The following is a 24,706-nucleotide window of genomic DNA, read 5'->3' on the forward strand; positions in this document are numbered from 1 at the left end:
AGGGCCACTGGGTAGTGGTAGATATGATGATACACATGAAGAGTTGTTTAATAGGGCCGTGAATCTTTGGGCAACACACGATTTGATTTGATTCGATTCTTGGGGGTAACGATTTGTTTCAGAATCTATTCTTGATTCAAAATGATTCTCGATTCAGAATAAAAAAAATTTTTTAAATAATACTGCGTGCCAGTTCTATATTTAACTACATTCCTTCATAAAATACATAAGCAGCTTTGATAAATGTTGGTATTACGTAAAAGAAAACTGTTTTTGTTCAATACATCTCTACCCAAAAAGTAACCAACGCTTTGCTTTTCTAAAGTAAATCTGTACAACAGATATGGGAATCTTCAACAACAATAGTTGAGTTTATACCAAAATGGATACATGGATTATACAGCAGAGGATTGGGAGAATGTCATATGGTCGGATGAAACCAAAATATAACTTTTTGGTATAAACTCAACCTGTCGTGTTTGGAGGAAGAAGAATACTGAGTTGCATCCCAAGAACACCAAACCTACTGTGAAGCATGGGGGTGGAAACATCATGCTTTGGGGCTGTTTTTCTGCTAAGGAAACAGGATGATTGATCCGTGTTAAGGAAAGAATTAATGGGGCCATGTATCGTGAAATTTTGAGCCAAAACGTCCTTCCATCAGTGAGAGCTATGAATGGTTGACCAAATACTTATTTTCCACCATAATTTACAAAGAAATTCTTTAAAATTCCTACAATGTGAATTCCTGGATTTTTTTTCACATTCTGTCTCTCACAGTTGAAGTGTACCTATGATGAAAATTACAGACCTCTGTCATCATTCTAAGTGGGAGAACTTGCACAATTGGTGGCTGACTAAATACTTTTTTGCCCCTCTGTAATGTGTTTTTAGTTTTTTTAATAGATTATCGATTTTTAGAACAGTTATTGATTGATTGATTGAAACTTTCATTAGTAGATTGCACAGTTCAGTACATATTCCGTACAATTGACCAATAATTGGTAAAACCCGAATAAGTTTTTCAACTTGTTCGGGGTCCACGTTAATCAATAAGTATCGTCACAAATAAGAATCGCGATTCATTTGAAAATCGATTCTGTTTATTTTTTGACACCCATATTGTTTACTGTGCTCAGCATTTAATTATTAAACTATGAAGTGGAAACAACGCCTCTTTTAAAAAGAGTACAAAAAACATAATTACAAGTTATATTTGCTCAAAATGAGCAAAAAAAATCTGCCAATGGAACAAATCTAAATTGTCTTGGTAGGATTTCTTAAAATAAGACATTTTATTTAAGCTTTAAAAACTTAAAAGTGTCCTTGAATTTAGCAATTAAAACATTATTATCTATACTTACTAGTACAGTAGTGTTACCTTTTGTGTCCAATAACAAACATGTAATGCTCAACATTAGTCTTTTTATTTCTTATTTTTTTTATGTCTCCCTAAAAAAATACTATTCAGGAGATTGTAACTTGTTAGATATTCACCTATAAATCAGAATTATATACTTGGTGAGATTGTGAGTTGTTTCCAGTGTATGGGAGTGGAGGTTTTATGGTGGATGCGGGGGAATTACCTTTTAATTAGCACTGTGGTAAAATGTGCTCATTCAAAAGGAAAGTATACATTATATGTGCAGGGTTGGGCTGGGAATTGACAAACTTACTATTAAACCACCCAGGCAAAGATAATGAGAACAAGGCGCAGAGGCTTTATAGCCTCCTTGTACTTCCACTCTTTTAGATGTTGTTCGAACCCCCCGTCGTCACAAAATAGATAAATTCTCGTGTGTTTATATTTTTTATGAGGCACGTTTCTGTGTGATATTGCCTCTTGCTGTGGAACTTGATTAAAGAATTGGTTTATAGTCAAATTAGGTTTTTCCAAGCACTGTGTCTCAAAAGGAGTTTCAGTATTTATCCAGGAACAGGGAGCCTAACCTGATTGATGAGACAGCCGTTGATATACCCAGCATGCAAATGAGACAACCGCTATGTGCATTTATCAAAATGAAATATTTTCATTGCCGCCTTCACCTTTCTTTTCTTCCCCCTCTTCACTATGCTGTAACTCTGTTCCTTTCCCTGTAACGTTTTTTAGTCTAATATGACGACAACAAGGAGTTCAGGGGACATTGCCATGGATCTCACAGAAATTGCTTCCCAACGGATCACTAAACTTACCAGCCTCGAATGCAATGATCAGCTCATCAGGGCAAGCAGTGGAAGCCTCATCTCGGCTGGTAAGTCGCAGTTTCATCCTTTACCGTCTACTTTATTTGGAGGGTGATCATACGTGTTCTTACAGGTTCTGCTGACTCTGACGTGGCCGAGGAGCAGAAGAGAGAGAAAATTGCCGAGATGAAAAAGAAAGAGAAGAGCCTTCAAGACACACTCTCGCAAAAACTTGAAGAACTTAAGAAGATCTGCCTGAGAGAAGCGGTTAGCCACTAAACGTCTTCTTCCATAATTACTGTAAATGATCGGAACTGTGCACTAAATGTTTGTTCTTTTTATTTCCAGGAACTTACAGGCACATTACCTAAAGAATATCCCTTTGCCACGGGAGAGAAAGTCCCTCAAGTACGACGACGTGTTGGGACAGAATTCAAGCTCGAAGACCTTTTTCCTTATAATGAGGTGAGGAGAATATAGCCTTATCTTAACTATTTGTGTTTGTGGAAACTCCCCACTGAAATCAGGAAAACAAATCCTTTACATGCATTATATTTTTTTTCATATGAATATGCAACGTGTAGGAGAAATGTAACGGACCCTCTTGCACTATACTCTGCAGGATCCACGTTTAAGGGACCTGGAAAGCAGATTAGCCTTGCAGCGGAAGATTGTACAAGCAGCCCATAAGTTAACCAAAGAGGGCGATATGTCCAAGACGATGAAGAAAAAAAGGCAAAACAACTGCAAGGATGCAAAAACAAAAATGGAGGCGATTGAGAGGGAGCTCAACGACTATAGGGTGAAGAACGGAAAACAACCCATCGAAAGGGCCTCTGTGACCTTAGGTAGCATAAACAAGCACCATGACTATCTGTTCAAAATGCTGGTAAAACATGTCATAATTATAAGGCCCATTGTCTGTGTTTTGTCACCAGATGATTTAAATCCATCAGACCTTAGCTCTCTATCTGACAGCTTCACACTGGACGAAGGTAAGACCTACAGTTTTTTCATCAGTGGTCACGTGCTGTTTAATTTCCAGTTTCTAAAGGATGCATCAGGTTCAACTGGGCTCTTTTTTCCATTCCAGATGGTGACATCAGTTCCCAGAGACAGCGTTCCACGTCAGTCCATTACTCCCCAAGATCCCACCATGAAGAAACTTTCAGGATTCACCACAGCAAAGAGAGACGAGCTTCCGCTAATGACCAACACACGGACAGCTGGTATATAATTTGTATTGTCACCTGTGCTCCTTTGTAGAATACATCAATGTACGTATTTTTAAGTGTGTGTGCATTGACTGCTGTGTGTGTATGTGGAGCTAGTACGGGTCTGTAAAAGAGTTTCAGAGCTGCATTCCTACCAGCTGCCTCCTCCAAATTAGATCCCTCTTATCAGCCCAAATGCACCCGTTTTAAAAATAGAAGGAACTAAACACATATCAGTGCTGGTAAAGGAGCAACATTCTCTATCTGTGAGGTTTTAATAGCTGCTCCTTGCTGTGCTGCCTTCAGATGTGAACTCATTTTAAGCAGTCAAGATGCATGCTGACCCAAATGCTGAATTCAGGACTAGGCCATGTTCTTTCGCTTTGGTTCGTCAGTTTGGAAAGAGGGTGGGAGTGTATATCTTGACCGATGGTAGTGTGCTGAAATATGATTCTTATCTGTGTTCCAGGTTGATCTACAGTCAAATCCAGGAACCAGTCCACCACAGTCACCATGATGCCTTATTAAGCCACAGCAGTCCATACAAGTTAGCTTCCAGACAACCGGGTGACGCACGCAGTATGCCTCCGACTCCAGTCCTCACACGCAATGCTTACAGCAGCACCCAGCTCAAGTATGTCATATTTGTATTTCCTAATATTACCACGTTTTAATCGTCTGTACCCTCCTAAGAACTGGTGTCCTCTGCAGGGGGCATATGTTTTTGTTTCATTTCTTTTGTGAGATCAATACCTTTCAGGAAAAAAAAACGGCCTGTACGTCCAGTGCTAAAGACGCTGAAGGAGATCCACGTTCCTGTATTTAAAAAAAACTTGTGTCCATATTCCGTAGTCCCTATGCCAACATTTCAACCTAATCTTGTTACCAAGTAACTTTGTTACCTGTAGATATATATCAAAACTATGAATGAACACATGTGGAGTTATGTACTTAACAAAAAAAGGTTAAATAACTGAAAACATGTTTTATATTCGAGTTTCTTCAAAATAGCCACCCTTTGCAATGATTACTATTTTGCACACTCTTGGCATTCTCTCGATGAGCTTTAAGTACACCCGGGAAGTGAAAACCCTTTCAGGTGACTACTCTTGAAGCTCATCGAGAGAATGCCAAGAGTGTGCAAAGAAGTAATCAGAGCAAAGGGTGGCTATTTCAAAGAAACTAAAATATAAAACATGTTTTCAGTTATTTCACATTTTTTTGTTAAGTACATAACTCCACATGTGTTCATTCGTAGTTCTGATGCCTTCAGTGACAATCTACTATGTAAATAGTCATGAAAATAAGGAAAACAAATTGAACGTGAAGGTGTGTCCAAACTTTTGGCCTCTACAGAACATAGATGATTAATGCATATGATTAAACATTTTGTAAATTAATCTCATGAGTTAATGCATTAAATTTGACAGCTTTACTAAAGAGTTATCTATCCACTTCTCATGGAGTATCTTCCTTTTCTCCACTTGTCTAATGATAATAAAAAAAAAAAAATATATATATATATATATATATCTTTTAAGTTGTCTTTTAACACTTTTAATTTTGTTGTTGCTTACTTTTGAATGGAATATTTTAAAAGACTAATACAATATTCCACACCTTTTTGTCTCTTCTAGATCAGAGCACGCGCCGCAGCATTTTCGCCAACGGAGCGAGAGTCTGGAGTCCCAGTCTCAGCTTCTACCAGAGACCGAACGGCCCTTGCCCACATTCAAGATTTCCCCAACCCGACGGAGCAACAGCACCGAGGTACTCGACGATGGCTCCTCTTACACGAGCCAGTCCAGTGTGGAGAACGCCATTCCCGGCAACCACAACCACAGACGAAGAACGCGCGGCCGCCACAAGAAAGATATTTACGCCAACACTGGCAGCATGCCTAACTTGGCTCAACCGGAGACCCACTGTTACGCTTACCATTCCCGGAACAGACCCAACACAACTGCCTACTACCTGGCAGGGTTTCCCGGCCAAATGGAGCCAGAGCCTTACTCCAGTCGGGTACACATATACGGCAATGACACGGAAGGACACTACAGCGTTAATCCGTCCCACCATCCCAACCACGCAGTTTATCGTGTCCATGACACGCATGGCCGCTACGGCACTGACGAGATAGATGGCATGCCACAGAACCTGTACGCTACACTGAGGCCACCTAGAAACTGCCCGGGCCCCCGGGGTGAAGAGCAGACGTCGAGAAATTTCCAGAAGGAAGTTGTAACCAAGCACTTGGTAGGCTGGTACCAACGCAACACGGCTAACAAACAGGCTGCGTACAGCTACGACTATGACCGAGGATCCACGCAGAGTGTGAGCTACCAGACCATGCCTCCACCAATCAGCCACAACAACAGAAACCTCTCCTACTCCTCAGGTTAGATAAGTCTCCGCAGAAATCAGTTAATCCCGGGGCGACATGCGTGTAGAGCCCAGTGCTAACATGTGACGTTCTCCAATGTCCTCAGCTTCAATTGGAAACTGGCACGGCCACATAAGCGGCCGTAGTATACTGGACTGTGCCGTGCCTAAGCAGACGCCACAGACCTTCAAGTACACTACAGCTCCTTTCAACCACTCCACTCTCAGCAGGTAAGAAGTAAAACTTGGCTTCATCTCCTTCTTTTTTGCTAACAGCCAAATGCAATATTTAAATGATCTGCAATCAATTAGTGTTGAACGTAGAAGATGAGGTTTGGGGCTATTATCACCTACACATAAGTATCGCGTGCAGGAGTGTATATAAGATGGATGGATGGATGGATGGATGATTATGCAGTCTTCCACCTTGTTGCATGACAGCATGGCTCAGCAGGGATTATCGGATCTGTGCACTCCAACAGTGATTCCTCAGACCTTAAGTCTTAGGGATGTGCCAATCGATCGGCCACAAGTTAGTATCGGAAGATTTTATTGTAAAAGTACTTGATTGTTGTTGCCGATCAATAGCTTTCAATGCCGATTACAATGCCGAAGTTCATAATAATCACCTTGACTGCAGAAAACAAACAATTCCTGATGTAACCTTATCAACATGCTACACACCAAGAGCAAGGAGGAGCAGGCATGCTAATAGCTAGGCTAGCCGCTAAGATAGCTGGAAACAACAGAAGATATAAGTGCTTCGTAAAGTTCAAGTGTAGATGGAACGGTGTTACAACCGAAAGTAAGCAGCTATTAACAGAAACTTCATGAGTAGATTGATAAGAGTTAAGAGTGTGTCAAAAAATTAGTGGTGTCAATAACAAGAGTAACATCAGTACATGAGCGACACTAGTGTGACTAGATGGATATTTTTATTTCCTCAAAATCTACCTTTTTTTTTTTTTTTCAAAACTTGTTTGTGTTATTGTTTACAAATTCAGTCCCTGGAAACAGGAGAACTTTGAAAGCAAACATGAAATCAACGATTAATAAATAGTTTTTGATTTTGTTTAGTTAATGTGTATCATATTAACTTTGTGTCGCTCAAACAATTGTATGCAATAATATAGGTTAAGGTACTCGGGATGGCGTGGCTCAGATGGTAGGGCGGTCGTGCCGTCATCCGAGTCACGGCTGTTGTGTCCTTGGGAGAGGCACTTCACCCACCTTGCTCCCAGTGCCACTCACACTGGTGTATGACTGGGAAGGAATGTTTGGTAGTGGTCGGTGGAGCCGGAGGCGCAACTTGGCAACCACGGTCCGTCGGTCACTACAATGTATCGTATTTTTAGGACTATAAGGCGCACTTAAAATCCTTTCAGTTTCTCAATGACAAAAATAATAATTCTGATTGTGCTTACCGACGTCGAAGCAATTTAATTTGGTAGATGGTGTAATAAGTGTGATTAGTAGATGGTAGTCACACATAAGAGATACGTGTAGACTGCAACTTGACCTATGCCAGTAAACAACACTAAAATGTTAAATGTTTTATTGAGAATATAGAACATTTCACACGGCGCTCAAAAATCTGTCATAATGTTTTAGTATGACTGAAGCTGCACCGCTTGATGGATTGTCAGAGATACAAGTATTACTATGGTGTGTGTATAAGGACTAGGGCTGCGAATCTTTGGGTGTCCAACGATTCGATTCAATATCGATTCTTGGGGTCATGATTAGATTCAAAATCGATTTTTTTTTTTTTCAAGTCAACACGATTCCCGATTTATAAAGGATTCTCTATTCATTCAATACATAGGATTTCAGCAGGATCTTCCCCAGTCTGCTGACATGCAAGCAGAGTAGTAGATTTTTGTAAAAAGCTTTTATAATTGTAAAGGACAATTTTTTATCAACTGATTGCAATAATGTAAATTTGTTTTAACGATTAAACGAACCAAAAATATGACTTATTTTTTCTTTGTGAACATATTGGACACATTGTACCAAGCAGACGTCTGTGAAAAACAATGTGAGCGTTGGACCTCAAAGCGAACGCTCTTGACGGATAAATACCAAAACTTGCTGGTTCAGGGATGGCTACTAAGTTTGGTACTTTTACAGGAGCCAACAAAACCAGCCTCTTTGATTGAAAAGCGCTCGAAAGCAATCTTCTGCTTTTCCATAATGCGCTAGCTCGATGCTAATGTGCATTAGATACGCCATATACATGCTACTGATTAGCATTAGCAATTTTACATGGCGACGTCAACACTTCCGTGTTTAGGTGTGTAAAAAGTACAATATTTACAGTATAAACACTTTGTAGGACCTAACAAAGGACGAGACTGAGACATTTAACGTCATGGCAAAGACTACTTCTCAAAGCGAATGCTCTTGACGGATAGATACCAACACGTGCTAGTTTAGGGATGGCTACTAAGTTCGGTACTTTTGCAGGAGCCAACAAAACCAACCTCTGAGTGAAAAGCGCTCCAAAGCAAGCCTCCACTTTTCCATAATGCACTAGCTCAATGCTAATGTGCATTAGATACGCCTTATGCATGTTTCTAATTAGCATTAGCAATTTTACATGGCGACGTCAACACCTCCGTATTTGGTAAGTGACAGTGTGTAAAAAGTACAATGCTTACAGTACAAACACTTAGGACACGACTAGAACATTTAACATCATGGCAAAGACTACTTCCTGGCTGCAGCAACACACTGAAAGGAGTGTGTCCTTGCAAGTGAGACTCAGAAGTGTAAGAAAATATTCCGAGTGTAAATAAAAAGAAAATATTTGACAAGTCAGCATGTGTTACAGCAATGAAAAACACAGCCGGGGCTAAAATGTGAAAGTAGCCATCCTTAGTACAGTTTCACAATTGTACTTTCATATTTCTCTCTTCTCATTATCACCCACTATTAGACTCTTTGTTTGTATTTACTGATATTGCTTTGTTTTATTAAAGGTGTTGAAATGATGACACTTTTTTCTCTCCTACAAGACCAAACATACATTTGAAAGATTCCTCCAATACAGTACTTACAGTGTAGTAACCCAAATGATGAACTCATCTTTATATCATCCCAAAAGAAGATGATACATTTCTACTCAAACTTTTATGTCTAAGTAATTCTTTCTTTACAATCGGAGTATTGATTTATTTGTGTTGATACATTTAAAACAGAAGTGCTTTAAATACAAACGTGTGTTTTAGTACTTGGCTGACAGAAGGTGATCAGCATTTATTAGTAGAAAGAGCCTTTTGGTATGAATATTAAAATACGATGTACATATTGCTTGTGTCATCATTCCCTAATTGTTGACAGCATTTTACTTCAAGCTAGCAATTCTCTTCAAGTCTAAAGTCATTGACAATTTTCTCAAGTGCAAAAAATATGACAACATTTTCATTTGCACTTCAACTTTACTGACAGTTTATTCAAGAATCATAAATGTTATTTATTATTAATTTAGTTGGAATGTATTCATAATTGTATGTACCTTTATTTTTCTTCAGTGTGCCTTCTTCTGCAGTACATTTGATTAGTGCCGTATTTTTTGGAGTATGGGTCGCTCCGGAGTATGGGTCGCACCTGCCGAAAAATGCATAATAAAGAAGGCGTGGCGCAGTGGAAGAGTGACCGTGCGCAACCTGAGGGTCCCTGGTTCAATCCCCACATAATCCCAACCTCATCACGTCCGTTGTGTCCTTGAGCAAGACACTTCACCCTTGCTCCTGATGGGTGCTGGTTGGCGCCTTGCATGGCAGCTCCCTCCATCAGTGTGTGAATGTGGAAGTAGTGTCAAAGCGCTTTGAGTACCTTGAAGGTAGAAAAGTGCTATACAAGTACAACCTATTTATTGTGTTGTCAATCTTATGAGATGCTATTCTATTGTTCTTTTTTTTTTTTTTATAAATGTCTAATGATAATGTCAATAAGGGATTTTTAATCACTGCTATGCTGAAATTATAACTAATATTGATACTGGTTTGTACATTTTTGTTAACACTACTTTTGGTTTGTTCTGTGTCGTGTTTGTGTCTCCTCTCAATTGCTCTGTTAATTGCAGTTCTGAGCGTTGCTGGGTCAGGTTTGGTTTTGGAATTGGATTGCATTGTTATGGTATTGCTGTGTATATTTTTGTTGGATTGATAAAAAAAATAAAAAAAAAATAAATAAATAACAAGATTTTTTAAAAATGAGAATCGATTCTGGATCGCACAACGTGAGAATCGTGATTCAAATTCGAATCGATTTTTTCCCACACCCCTAATAAGGACCGCAAAATGGCACCCATTAGCAGACATATTATCTGATATAACCAACTTTTCTTACCTTCTGGTATCTGCTGATGTGTATTAGAGATCTGTTTAAGTCCTGAAAATTGTAGTCCGTGCTGATGCCGTAGTCGATAGGCTTCTTCTTGTTCTCTATCTTCTTGTTATGGGACATTCATCCTCCGCTGTTGCCATTTCTAATACAAAGTACTGTAAAGTCCCAACTTATATCTCACTATGGAAGCGCTAAAATTTACCAGTGTGGTGAGTTTACACAATTCACCCACGGATCCATTATGGATTGAACTTTCACAGTATCATGTTAGACCCGCTCGACATCCATTGCTTTCCTCCTCTCCAAGGTTCTCATAGTCATCATTGTCACCGACGTCCCACTGGGTGTGAGGTTTCCTTGCCCTTATGTGGGCCTACCGAGGATGTCGTAGTGGTTTGTGCAGCCCTTTGAGACACTAGTGATTTAGGGCTATATAAGTAAACATTGATTGATTGATTGAACTTTAGTCATTAGAGAGTTTCGGTGGGACGTTTTTTTACGGAACACAATTCCGGCCTTATTGTTTTTTACGGATGAAGAGATGCTGCTCCGTTATTGATTGAAGTAAAGTCTGAATGTCATTAAAACAGTTAGCTCCATCTTTTGACACTTCTTCCACTCCCGTCCTTGCACGCTACACCGCTACAAAAAATAATGGGGAGAAAGTGAGCCACGTAAATAAGACCGCCCACAAAACGGCGCAACCTGAAGCGACTGTCAGAAAGCGACTTGAAGATGATCTGTAAAACATAATCCATGCAACATTTTGACCAAAGAACCCCCATTACATGTTATGTAGACCACAAGGAAGTGTTTGACATTTAGAAAAAAGTCATAATTGACCCTTATAATCTGGTGCGCCTTTGGTATGAACAATTTACCTGAATAGACCCGCTCATCGGCAGTGCGCCCTATGTTCCAGAAAATATGGTAGCTTGCCACCATCAAGGTGTGAATGTGGAGTGAATGACTGATGGGTATTCAGTTCTCTAAGAAGCACTTTGAGTGTCTACAAAAGTACTATGTAAATCTAAATCATTATTATTGTTAGTTAACTGTCAAAACACTCCCCATTGACAAACAAAAACATTTACAGGTAAAACATGTGATCATATTGCATAAACCCTTGATCAGAACATCCCTGTTAAGTATGCTTCTTCCCCTTAAATGTCCACTGGGCTGACTTTCTCATAGATACGGCACCTCGCAGATTTTTAATGGTTCGTGGCGCAGCCCTGATGGCCGGGGAGGCTGCATCTTTTTTCCCTCAAGTTCTTCCTCTCCAGTTTTCTCCACCCCTCCTCCCTTCTCTCCTCTTCTTACTCCCCTGGCTGCCGAACAAGGTCGGTGGCCTCCAGAGGGCTCAGGCCCACTCAGGTGCCCCTTGTAGCTCATAGTAAGTAAACAGCCGTGGCCGCAGTCTGTGCTTTTGCTGCTTTCCAGTGATGTTGAAGTTGAACTTTTGCCCCTGAGATATTTCCCTGGCTGCTCAGTGTCGTGTATGACAAGGTGGCTGCATGGCTTCTCCAACACAACATGTCTGCCCTACTTCTTCCTGTGGTTGGCATATTGTCATCCAGTGGTCACATTCCTCTGCAGTGTGCTTGTTTTTTTTCTAATGTCTTCATGGACTCTACAGAGGCCCCCGTGCCAATCAAAGCCACGAAAGAGGGTGTGGCCTATTGGGGTCTTTGTATACCAAGCAGATAACCAAACCCAAAATTCAAAGATGTTGTTACCAAAATAATCATATGTATTACTTAATTGATTGTTTATTGGCAAATTACCCAAAATACTTTCTTTTAATTGTTGCAGATCTTTGTAAGCACTTTTAAGTGGAAGAGGGAAAATGTGACCCCTGAGCTTTGTTGCAATTGATCGTTTTGTGTATTTGTGTGCTACTTGCTTTTGTATTGGACACCAATGTTGGGACATTGTTGTGTAGATTATACACAGCCGCTCTGTCATTGTCCAGCATTCATACCACAGTGTGAAAATATACTGTAATATTTACATAATAGATTGTCACTGAAGGCATCAAAACTATGAATGAACACATGTAGAGTTATGTACTTCACAAAAAAAGGTGAAATAACTGAAAACATGTTTTGTATTCAAGTTTCTTCAAAATAGCCACCCTTTGCTCTGATTACTGCTTTGCACACTCTTGGCATTCTCACCATGAGTTTGAAGAAGTAGTCACCTGAAATGGTTTCCACTTCACAGGTGTCATAGTTTTGATGCCTTCAGTGACAATCTAAAAGGTAAATACCGTATTTTTCGGACTATAAGTCGCAGTTTATTTCATAGTTTGGCCTGGGGGGCGACTTATATTCAGGAGCGACTTATGTGTGAAATTATTAACACGTTACAGTGAAATATCAAATAATATTATTTAACTCATTCACGTAAGAGACTAGACGTATAAGATTTCATGGGATTTAGCTGTTAGGAGTGACAGATTGTTTGGTAAACTTATAGCATGTTTTATATGTTATAGTTATTTGAATGACTCTTACCATAATATGTTAGGTTAACATAGCAGCCACCTTCTCAGTTGTTATTTATGCCTCATTTAACGTACACTTATTCAGCCTGTTGTTCACTATTCTTTATTTATTTTATATTGCCTTTCAAATGTCTATTCTTGGTGTTGGGTTTTATCAAATAAATTTCCTCCAAAAATGCAACTTATACTCCAGTGCGACTTATATATGTTTTTTTCCTTCTTTATAATGCATTTTCGGCAGGTGCGACTTATACTCCAGAGCGACTTATACTCCGAAAAATACGGTAGTCATGAAAATAAAGAAAACGCATTGAAATGAGAAGGTGTGTCAGCTTCAAGAGGTAGTCACCTGAAATGGTTTTCACTTGTCCTGTGTGCTTTGAAGCTCATGGAGAGAATGCCAAGAGTGTGCAGAGCAGTAATCAGTGCAAAGGGTGGCTGTTTTGAAGAAACTAGAATATAAAACACCTTTTTTTATTAAGTACATAACTCCACATGTGTCCATTCATAGTTTTGATGCCTTCTACAATCTACAATGTAAATAGTCATGAAAATCAAGAAAACGCATTGAACTGATAAGGTGTGTCCAAACTCTTGGGCTGTACTGCAGTACCTTGCTTTTTGTTAGAACTCCGTTCCAAAGGATCAGACATAAATCATTTTTCTTGTAAGAAATACAATCCATTCGTCTGTACAAGAAACACTGAAATATTAACACAAAACACATTGTATAGTGCATAATGCCTTGTAGAAAACAATGCAAAATACATATTAATCAACACTTACTTGCATTGACGTCTTCTGTGGGCGAGACATCAAGAGGAGGGCCACCTTTGTACTTTGCCGCCAGTACTTTCTTCTGCTTCTCACCTTCTTCGTCAAAGTGCTGGCAGCTCCACATGACAGGGTTTTGCGTTTTGTGTCGTTTTCGCTAAGTTTCAATCCTGTGTTCTTGTTTTATCGCATCTGTTTCTTGTTATGCGTTCTACGTGTTCCCCTGACTCCTGTCTGAGGAGGCTGTGGTCTTCAGCTGTTTGTAATCACTATAATCAGGCGTGGTGTTGTGCAATGTAGACGATATAAATGATTTTAATTTGGCTGACGATAGAGCTCTTAAAAAACTGTTGTTATATCGTGATAATGCATGTTCGACACATTCTAGCTTTGTCTCGCACATTTGACAGCAACAAGCAAAGGAGCTTCTGTTTGCGGCTAACGTCCTTCCACAATGCAAAGCCACTTCTAAGTCGGTTTCCTCGGCTTTTATAAAACGCACTCAATTCTAGAAGGAAAAAATTGTTTTCCATATATTAGCCGCAGCGGATTATAACATTCAGATATAAATTGTGAAATGAAATATTTACACAGAAAGAATCTGTAAATGTTTTATTTACTGTCTTTGATTGTTTACAAACTGTGTCTGTAACACGGCAGTAAAACGGCTGATCAAACAAAACACAAGTCATTGTCATGGACCCACGAGCTGCAGAAGATAGCTCTCAAATCAGCTAAACAAACTCCATAACTCCACGGTGACGTTTTGGTGAATTTACTGAAGAATTTGTGAAACTGAAACATCACAAAAACAACGTCATTGTACGTTAATAATTCTACCACAGACACTTGTAAATGGGTCAGCATATTAGCTAACGCTAAGTTGATTTCATTACCATAGCACGTACAAATATGCATGAACCCACACCTACAGACATCACACATGGGACGGGTTAGTGAGTATAAACAGTTTAAGTCAGTGTTTCTTAACCTTGTTGGAGGTATTGAAGCCCACCAGTTTCATATGCGCATTCATCGAACCATTCTTTAGTGAAAAATAAAATGTTAATTTTTTTTTTCAAATTTAAGACAAAGTTAAAATGAACCGTGCATGAACATCACCTTGTTCAAAGAACCAAACCAACACAGTGCATTAACTCATAAAACATTACACACCTGCAAATCTGTGTGACTTCTGCTGTTTCCGTATTCATAATACGCCAAACGGGAGAAGTTTTTTATTTACACGATGAGTCGGGTGTGTCTTGACCTCCGCGGCAGAGGCTCCGCCGAACCCCTGAGGCTGACTCACCGAACCCCTAGGGTTCGATCGAACCCAGGTTAAGGACCACTGGTTTAAGTTATATTGTAAATCTTACAAACGTTCTTTGGAGTTATGAATAAAGAATCCATACGAGTAGAAACGCTATGGAAGGTTAGAAGACTGAACAGTACTCTACTTACGGTTCAAAGGCACTAAATGGAAGGACACTGCAGTACCTGCAGTGAGCGAACTTGTCCAAAAGATGGCGCCATAGCACAGACAATAATGCTTGGTTATTTTTATTTATTTCTTTTTTTTTAATAACCTTTATTTATAAATTTCAACATTTGCAGACAAGAAATATTTTTATTTTGGTTGTCAGCAAAGAAAAATCCATATTTTTTATACGCCGCAGCGTTCAAAGTGTAGGGAAAACGTATCGGAAATTACGGAAAGTTTTCTTACTAGCATCATCCCTGGAGGACGAGGAATAGGTAAACATGCACCGTAAGAAGATCTGCTAACCGCAAACTAGAGCTATTGAATGTAACAAAAAGTCGGGCGGATCGATACTAACATCAACAGTAACGATATCAAGTATGGCAGCATACTACAGTGGTTGGATTGATTTTTTTTTTTATTATCTTTTGTCTTTTTTGTTATTGGTCATACATTTTGGAAATAAGCCCCCAGACACAGGAGGGCTTTAAGGGCAAAACCCCCAAAATTAGATTGCAGCCAATTGTAGGGAATAATTTCAATATTTATGGTTAATATCACACCGCCATCCTGTGTTTTTGTCCGAACAAAAAAATATAATCATTCAATAACATAGAAAAATAAAGTATCAGTATTAGCACTGATCAATATTGTCCCTGTAAGTACTTGGTATTGGATAGATACCCAAATTTGTAGTATCGCCCTAAACTAATGTAAAGTATCCAAACAACTGAGGAATACGTAATTATTATATTTGAACAAAAATGTAGATAGAATCATGTTACAGCAGATATTAGCAAGTAAATGATGAATACTTATCACAAAATTATACAACTTTGTAACCATTTTTTTTTAAATGGTTCTATTATCACGTTCACACACTGCTGGTCAATTCCGATTGTTTTGGCAAAATGTGACTTGTAATTGAATTCTTTATGTCAGGTATTGTTGAATGTGCTCAAAAAGTAGTGATGTACAAAGCCCAATATTTTCCATGTTTTCTGTTTTTCATGTCTGGGTGTGTGTGTTTTGTCTGTCCATGGGTGTGTGTTTTGTCCGTATGCCTGGAAGTCGCTTTGTTCGCGTCACATAACAGAGTTAACATCCTAGGTATTTTTGCTTTGAAAAGGGGGAAGGGATTTGCTAGCAACGACTGGGTTTTGATAGACTGACCATACCTGCTCTTTTCACGGGATATGTCCTCTTTGCGGAGCTGTCCAGGTGGAGTTTCTTTAATGCCTCGAATGTCCGGCATTTTGAGTTAGGGTTGCGTGTATTTTCAATGTACGTTCAGGGTTAAGAAGGGGTTTGAAAAAAAAAAAATTGGGTGCGAGGCAACATTCGTGAGGGAGTGAGAGAGTTATGATAAACGCGCATGCATCGCCAGGCTCTGCTTTTTACCCATAGATGTATCAGATTATAGATATATCAGGGGTGTCAAAAGTGTGCCCCGGAGGCCATTTGCGGCCCACAGATAATGTTTTAAAGGCCCACGGCACATTCTAAAATTACCATTAAAATAAACAAAAGTTCGCAGCCGAGTGTGAAGCGACCGGAATGAGAATCAGCACCTCCAAGTCCAAGTCCATGGTTCTCGCCCGGAAAAGGGTGGAATGCCATCTCCGGGTTGGGGAGGAGACCCTGCCCCAAGTGGAGGAGTTTAAGTACCTAGGAGTCTTGTTCACGAGTGAGGGAAGAGTGGATCGTGAGATAGACAGGCGGATCGGTGCGGCGTCTTCAGTAATGCGGACGTTGTACCGATCCGTTGTGGTGAAGAAGGAGCTGAGCCGGAAGGCAAAGCTCTCAATTTACCGGTCGATCTACGTTCCCATCCTCACCTATGGTCATGAGCTTTGGGTCATGACCGAAAGGATAAGATCACGGGTACAAGCGGCCCAAATGAGTTCCCTCTCCCTTAGAGATAGGGTGAGAAGCTCTGCCATCCGGGAGGAACTCAAAGTAAAGCCGCTGCTCCTCCACATGGAGAGGAGCCAGATGAGGTGGTTCGGGCATCTGGTCAGGATGCCACCCGAACGCCTCCCTAGGGAGGTGTTTAGGGCACGTCCAACCGGTAGGAGGCCACGGGGAAGACCCAGGACACGTTGGGAAGACTATGTCTCCCGGCTGGCCTGGGAACGCCTCGGGATCCCCCGGGAAGAGCTAGACGAAGTGGCAGGGGAGAGGGAAGTCTGGGTTTCCCTGCTTAGGCTGTTGCCCCCGCGACCCGACCCGGCGGAAGATGATGGATAAACAAAAGTGAAATAAAAAAGTTTAAAGGCTAAATGTAATTTAGAAAAAGTTGCAACGTTGACTAATAAAACAAAGCTGTTTTTTTTTCTTTCAAACTCATTGCTCAAAACATAATATTGAATCAAAATCAATGTTATTAAGAATTATTGACCTATCCAAGTTTCCGATTACTTCACATCAAATATTCCACTAAGGAAAATATTTTTGGTGGAAGATTTAGCAAATTTGTTAAATAAATAATCAAAAAATGTATATTTTGTTGTTTTCTTACTGTACCGAAAATGAACCGAACCGAAATTTGTGTACAGTTACACCCCTAATAAATATATATTTTTAAATGATTTTTGAATTGTTGCTATTTTGGAATATTTTTTAAAAATCTCACGTACCCCTTGGCATGCCTTTAAGTACCCCCAGAGGTACGCGTACCCCCATTTGAGAACCACTGGTGTAGACCAGGGTTGTCCTTTCACACACGCAACACACTCAGAAAAATGTCTGTGTGTGAAATAATTGCTGCGATCTTTCAGCGTTTTCATTTGTGCTCCTTTCAGATCCTACGCAGATGTCAAGCAAGTCACCAGCAACCAAACGCACGCAGACACGGACCCACAGGACCGGATTTGCTGGCACGAAGACTCCGAGCCAGGAACAATAGTTTAGCTGCCTATGTTGGAATAATACCCAGCAGGTGTTCCCCCGTGCCTTACACTGCACTTCTCAACAAGGACACCCGGAGAATGAAGGAATCGGAACGAAAAATGAGTTTCGGTGCACTGCGGACTTTGCCAAGAGGAACAACAGCGAGTTGCAACGAACAAATTTGAACGTCTCCCGCCACAAATGTGATCGCTACGCCCATGAAGGATCAGACCAGGATCGACAGGATCTTATTAAGAATGAAGGAGCTCAGCAGAGAGCGAGTCGGACAAAGACGGCCGCCGACTGGAACCAGGATAATCTACCTTTAATTGGGAGTACTTCCTTTAGTGTTCAGTCTGTGTCACATATCTGTGTTTGTGTCTACCAGCAGTATTACTCCCAGAACACAAACAAGCGCACTGCCACTGGAGGAGAGACACGGACAACAAAACAAACACGGTGGTTGTTTTTATCCGTGCTGGAACTGACGGCCTTGGTGCTCCTCATTTCTCCGACGAGGGAAACAAATCGTACATGGTAATATTGTTAATACACTGGTCGTTTGTTTTTTTTTTAAAAGCTTCGTATGTATTTGAAAAGCATGTAATATATAGTAAATAATGCCAAGCTGGTTCTTAGGAATTTGTATCATTTCACGTGTTTGAATAAAAAGAAGCCAGCATTTGGGTCCGGAGGTCACATCCAAACAAACTAATCCATTTGAACGGGGGGGATTTACTCGAAATCCATTAAATTAGGTAATTGAATGTCTGTTCTGCCAGTTGAGTTAATTAAAGGGACTTGGGAATAGTGGCATTAGTGGTGCTTCACGCACCGGGAGATTGCTTTAACCCCGTCTGGATTTATTTTCACATGGCGTACCTGGGAAACTGTACGGTTTTGCTGATGAGAAAGTTGTCTTTCAGCCATTCTAGATCAGGGATGTTCAGCTAAATTGTTTTGGGGTCGCCACATTTGCGGAAAAATAATCCAATCCCATCCACTTTATTTATATAGCACATTTAAACAGATGATGTAGTCCTGATGGCTTCATCTGGCCGGGATCTTCAGCTCTCACTGGATCGGTTCGCAGCCGAGTGTGAAGCGACCGGAATGAGAATCAGCACCTCCAAGTCCGAGTCCATGGTTCTCGCCCGGAAAAGGGGTGAGTGCCATCTCCGGGTTGGGGAGGAGACCCTGCCCCAAGTGGAGGAGTTCAAGTACCTAGGAGTCTTGTTCACGAGTGAGGGAAGAGTGGATCGTGAGATCGACAGGCGGATCGGTGCGGCGTCTTCAGTAATGCGGACGTTGTACCGGTCCGTTGTGGTGAAGAAGGAGCTGAGCCGGAAGGCAAAGCTCTCAATTTACCGGTCGATCTACGTTCCCATCCTCACCTATGGTCATGAGCTTTGGGTCATGACCGAAAGGATAAGATCACGGGTACAAGCGGCCGAAATGAGTTTCCTCCGCCGGGTGGCGGGGCTCTCCCTTAGAGATAGGGTGAGAAGCTCTGCCATCCGGGAGGAACTCAAAGTAAAGCCGCTGCTCCTCCACATCGAAAGGAGCCAGATGAGGTGGTTCGGGCATCTGGTCAGGATGCCACCCGAACGCCTCCCTAGGGATGTGTTTAGGGCACGTCCAGCTGGTAGGAGGCCACGGGGAAGACCCAGGACACGTTGGGAAGACTATGTCTCCCGGGTGGCCTGGGAACGCCTCGGGATCCCCCGGGAAGAGCTAGACGAAATGGCTGGAGATAGGGAAATCTGGGCTTCCCTGCTTAGGCTGCTGCCCCCGCGACCCGACCTCGGATAAGCGGAAGATGATGGATGGATGGATTTAAACAACAAAATGTTTCCAAAGTGCTGCACAACAATATTAAAAACAGCATTCAAATACTATCCTGAGCTCTACAAATGACTGAGTAAAAACAAAAATAAATACATATAAAATAAATATGATTAAAAACGATTTTTAGGGTCAAACCAATTAAAACAGTAAATAGAAATCTAAATTTTTAAACACAGGAGGACCACACAACTCACGTAGTGTTAAAAGCCAAAGAATAAAAGTGGGTCTTAAGACGAGACTTAAAACACTCCACTGTGGGAGAAGTTCTAACATGGAGGGGCAAAATGTTCCAGAGCTTAGGGCCGACCACAGAGAAGGCTCTATCTCCCCTGGTTTTAAGTCTGGTCTTGGGCACCACAAGCTGGAGCTGGCTCTCGGACCTCAGAGCGCGCCATGATTGTATATTTGGACCTACCACCAAACTAACACCCCCCACCCCCACCCCTCCGTGCGTTGGTTGGGTTGGTGGTAGCGGGGGTGTATAATGGAGCCCGAAAGAGTCAGGATACATGGGATTCTGGGTATTTGTTCTGTCGTGTTTATGTTGTGATATAGTGCGGGTGTTCTCCTGAAATGTATTTGTCATTCATGTGTGGTGTGGGTTCACAGTTATAGTAGTAAGAGTGTGGATTCACAGTTATATTAGTAAGAGTGTTATAGTTGTTTATATCACAACCCTCAGTATGACCTGTATGGTTGTTGACCAAGTATGCCTTGCAGTTGCGTATGCATTCAGTTAGAGGTGGCATCCAAAATGTGACCAGATAGCCAGCACGCAGATAGCATGGTGGAAATCCTGGCGCGATGACACGTAGAAAGGGTGTTAGAGGCATTGTCATCGCGGCACGTCCTCAAAGTTGACGTCCGGGTGGAAATCGAAAAATGTTTACCTGGGAGATTTCTGATTGAGACATTAAAATTGGAAATCTACCGGACTTCTCCGAGCGGTCGGCAAGAATGCGGCTGACCCACAGAGTGGAAAACGGGTCTGTATGTATACTTTTGACCCAGCAGATTTGGTCACATTTTCAGTAGACCCATAATACGTTCATAAAAGAACCAAACTTCATGAAAGTTTTGGGTCAGCAACAAGTATGTGCTCCAATCACTCGATCACAAAAAATAAGACGAGTAGAAATGATTGGAAACTCAAGACAGCCGTGACATTATGTTCTTTACAAGTGTATGTAAACTTTTGACCACATTACGAAAAAAAAAGGAGAGGAATTTAAAAGGTGCTTTGAAGAACGCCTCAGTTATGTAAATCACAAGTTTGGACCTCTCGGTGTTCTATGTTTGCGAACAAGATTAAAAAGTCTCAATGCAAGGATCCCGAGTGTTTACACTGGTCCAAGTACCTCCCTTCAACAGGAGCAATCATGTTTTTAGGATTTTTTTTTTGTCTCCCAAGTTCTGGATTGAGCCCGGGTGCTGGATTTGGCCTCGCCAGTCTTGATCCGTGTGCTACAAGTTATGTTTTGCTCGTGTATGTTGTGACTGCAGTATTCTGTCCTGGAACTTCTGCTGTGTCGCCGGGCTGGTTTTATTGTGATCTTAAACAGTCAAGCCACCAAACCGGTCTTTAAAAAACTCCGTCACACCCACTTTGGGCAGGAACCACTTCTTCTGTCCTCCCGTTGAAAGACAAGCTAGTAAAATGTATTGAACCCAACCCTCCCTTCAGGCCCAAATGTGCCGTACACGTGTAGATCCTCCCCCGCCGACCCTTCACCTCATTTCACTCCCTGACCCGCATTTTCTGCCACCGCAAGCGTGAGTTGGCCAGCGCGGGAGGTCTCGCACAATCCGGGCGGTTCCCCGGATTTTACATGTTTGGCATCCAGCTGTCTCCTCTGCGCCTGGCTTGATTCACACCAGCTGCAGACATGAGTGGACTCTTGCTACAGAAACAAAGACCTCCTATCTAGGACTCTGCCAACAGCTCTCATCTCGCAGGCATGTGACCGAGTTTTTGCTTTCAAGCAAAACGAGGATAAGCCGAAAGGTTGGAAAAGATGTGTTGAAAAGTAACAATGCCGTTAAATGCAGGCGTAAAATTCGACTGTAAAATAGGTATACAAACATACATATATATATATATATATATATATATATACACACACACAAAACCAGTGAAGTTGGCACGTTATGTAAATGGTAAATAAAAACAGAATACAATGATTTGCAAATCCTTTTCAACCTATATCCAATTGAATAGACTTCAAAGACAATATATTTAATGTTCAAACTGGAAAACTTTATTTTTTGCAAATATTAGCTCATTCGGAATTTGATGCCTGCAACATGTTTCATGAAAGCTGCCACAAGTGGCACAAAGGACTGAGAAAGTTGAGGAATGCTCATCAAACACTTATTTGGAACATCCCACAGGTGTGCAGGCTAATTGGGAACAGGTGGGTGTCATGATTGGGTATAAAAGAAGCCTCCATGAAATGCTCAGTCATTCACAAACAAGGACGGGGCGAAGGGTCGCCACTTTGCGAACGAATGCGTGAGCAAATTGTCAAACAGTTTAAGAACAACATTTCTCAACCACTTATTGCAAGGAATTTAGGGATTTCGCCATCTACGGTCCGTAATATCATCAAAAGGTTCCGAGAATCTGGATAAAAACACTGCACTTAAGCGGCAAATCCCGTGACCTTGGATCCCTCAGATGGTACCGCATCGAAACAGCGACATCAGCGTGTAAAGGATATCACCACATGGGCTCCGGAACACTTCAGAAAACCACTGTCAGCAGCTACAGTCGGTCGCTGCATCCGTAAGTGCACGTTTAAACTCTACTATGCAAAGCCAAAGCCATTTATCAACAACACCCAGAAACGCCGCCGGCTCATCGAAGATGGACTGGTGCAAAGTGGAAAAGTGTACTGTGTCCGACAAGTCCACGTCTCAATTTTTTTTAAATATATATATATATATATATATATATATATATACAATTTCTGCTCTTGATGCCCATATCTGGAAAGATTAACAAATTAGTTCCAACATTTTTTTTTTTTTATCAGAGCTGTTTATCTATTTTATAGAAGAATATAGTTAATAATAGAACTGGGACGCGATTTTATTTAAATATATATATATATATTGATTTTAAATCAAGAATACATTCTGAATCGAATCGTGTGGTGCCCAAAAATTCAGCCTTAAAGTCTACATGCAAGTGTGTATGGGGCGGTGACGAAGGGCGCCCTCTAGTGGTGAACACCGGGCATCGCCCTTATTGCTCAAATAAGGCGGACACACCAAACGTTTTGAGTCAAACAGGGAATAAAAATAACTTTGTTTCTTTTAAAAGCGAATTAGTTTGCTTCTAGCAGCTTAGCAAACAAAGGCCACATAGAGGCCGACCACTGCCTTCAAGAAAAGAAAAAACACGTAGAACCAGTTTCGAGTCTTCAATGCAATCTGGCGCCGGTGTGCAAAAAACACCCGTCCTGACTGCGCATGCGCGGAGAGGCCGGTGCTGTGCACCCTTAGACAAGATTGTACAAGAATCTTGTTGCCCTCAGCGCTTCGTCCCTTCGGGTTGCGCAATCTGCACCGGGGCGGGTGGGGGGAGGTGCACGTTGGCGTGGATCTCGTGACTCACCTGTGGAGCTGCACAAGTCATTGCAAGTATAATCTGCACACGATGTTCCACGCCAGACTTAGATGCATCGGCGTGTAGTACACTTTTCCACCACTGGTAGCAGTAATGACAATATCAAGCTTAAAGGCCTACTGAAATGAGATCTTATTTAAACAGGGATAGCAGATCCATTCTATGTGTCATACTTGATCATTTCCGATATTGGCATATTTTTGCTTTAGTAGAGAACATTGACGGTAAAGTTTGCAACTTTTGTTCGCTAATAAAAAAGCCTTGCCTATACCGGAGGTAGCAGACGATGTGCGCGTGACGTCACGGGTTGTGGAGCTCCTCACATCTGAACGTTGTTTATAATCATGGCCACCAGCAGTGAGAGCGATTCGGACCGAGAAAGCGAAGATTTCCCCATTAATTTGAGCGAGGATGAAAGATTCGTGAATGAGGAAAGTTAGAGTGAAGCACAAAAAAGAAAGAAAAAGCGGCGGCGGTGTGAGCCTTTCAGATGTAATTAGACACATTTACTAGGATAATTCTGGAAGATCCCTTATCTGCTTAATGTTTTAATAGTGTTTTAATGAGATTGTAAAGTCATACCTCAAAGTAGGGATGGCTGCGGTGAACGCCAGTGTCTCTCAGAGAAGCCAAGCTCACAGCTTCCTTTTTGACAGCTGCTGCAGGGGGACGCATAATCCACTGATGTCTCCGGTAAGAGTCGACTTCATTTCACAATTTTCCCATCCAAAAACTTGCTGGTTGACGTAGAGAAACATGTTCTCTTGAACGCTCTGTGTTAAAGCTTCACAACAAATAAAGAAACACCGGCTGTGTTTTGGTTGCTAAAGGCAGCTGCAATACACCGCTTTCCACCAACAGCATTCTTCTTTGACGTCTCCATTATTAATTGAAGAAATTGTAAAAGATTCAGCAACACAGTTGTCCAAAATACTGTGTAATTATGCGATGAAAAGAGACGACTTTTAGCCGCAAGTGGTGCTGGGCTAATATGTCCGTCGAACCCGAGACGTCACAAACACACGTCATCATAAGGCCTACTGAAAGCCACTACTACCGACCACAGTCTGATAGTTTATATATCAATGATGAAATATTAACATTGCAACACATGCCAATACGGCCTTTTTAGTTTACTAAATTGCAATTTTAAATTTCCCGCGAAGTATCCTGTTGAAAACGTCTCAATATGATGATGCGTGCGCGTGATGTCTTGGATTGTAACAGACATTTTTTTTCCAGCCCGATCCCAGCTATAAGCAGTCTGGTTTAACCGCATAATTACACAGTATTCTGGACATCTGTGTTGCTTAATCTTTTGCAATTTGTTCAATTAATAATGGAGACGTCAAAGAAGAAATCTGTAGGTGGGAAGTGGTGTATTGCGGCCGCCTATAGCAACACAAACACAGCCGGTGTTTCCTTGTTTACATTTCCGA

At 41.2% G+C, this 24,706-nt stretch overlaps 1 protein-coding gene across 5 annotated transcripts in view; it reads left to right on the plus strand.

Moving 5' to 3' along the window:
- Positions 1 to 18,470, plus strand: part of frmd4ba (FERM domain containing 4Ba) — a 125,870-nt gene extending 107,400 nt beyond the window's left edge. For 4 of the 5 annotated variants that reach the window (XM_061874769.1, XM_061874770.1, XM_061874767.1 and 1 more), the window contains 11 exons: positions 2,111 to 2,252; positions 2,318 to 2,451; positions 2,533 to 2,649; positions 2,807 to 3,032; positions 3,123 to 3,179; positions 3,278 to 3,413; positions 3,868 to 4,032; positions 5,036 to 5,796; positions 5,888 to 6,011; positions 11,325 to 11,526; positions 17,701 to 18,470. In XM_061874769.1, the coding sequence (XP_061730753.1) occupies positions 2,111 to 2,252; positions 2,318 to 2,451; positions 2,533 to 2,649; positions 2,807 to 3,032; positions 3,123 to 3,179; positions 3,278 to 3,413; positions 3,868 to 4,032; positions 5,036 to 5,796; positions 5,888 to 6,011; positions 11,325 to 11,520 (2,058 nt within the window). In that variant the 3' untranslated portion in view covers positions 11,521 to 11,526; positions 17,701 to 18,470. The remainder of the gene's footprint in view (positions 1 to 2,110; positions 2,253 to 2,317; positions 2,452 to 2,532; positions 2,650 to 2,806; positions 3,033 to 3,122; positions 3,180 to 3,277; positions 3,414 to 3,867; positions 4,033 to 5,035; positions 5,797 to 5,887; positions 6,012 to 11,324; positions 11,527 to 17,700) is intronic. The other variant, XM_061874768.1, reaches the window with a different exon arrangement.
- The last annotated feature ends 6,236 nt before the right edge of the window (positions 18,471 to 24,706 follow it).

The sequence above is a fragment of the Nerophis ophidion genome, linkage group LG16, assembly GCF_033978795.1.
Source record: "Nerophis ophidion isolate RoL-2023_Sa linkage group LG16, RoL_Noph_v1.0, whole genome shotgun sequence".
NCBI lineage: Eukaryota > Metazoa > Chordata > Actinopteri > Syngnathiformes > Syngnathidae > Nerophis > Nerophis ophidion.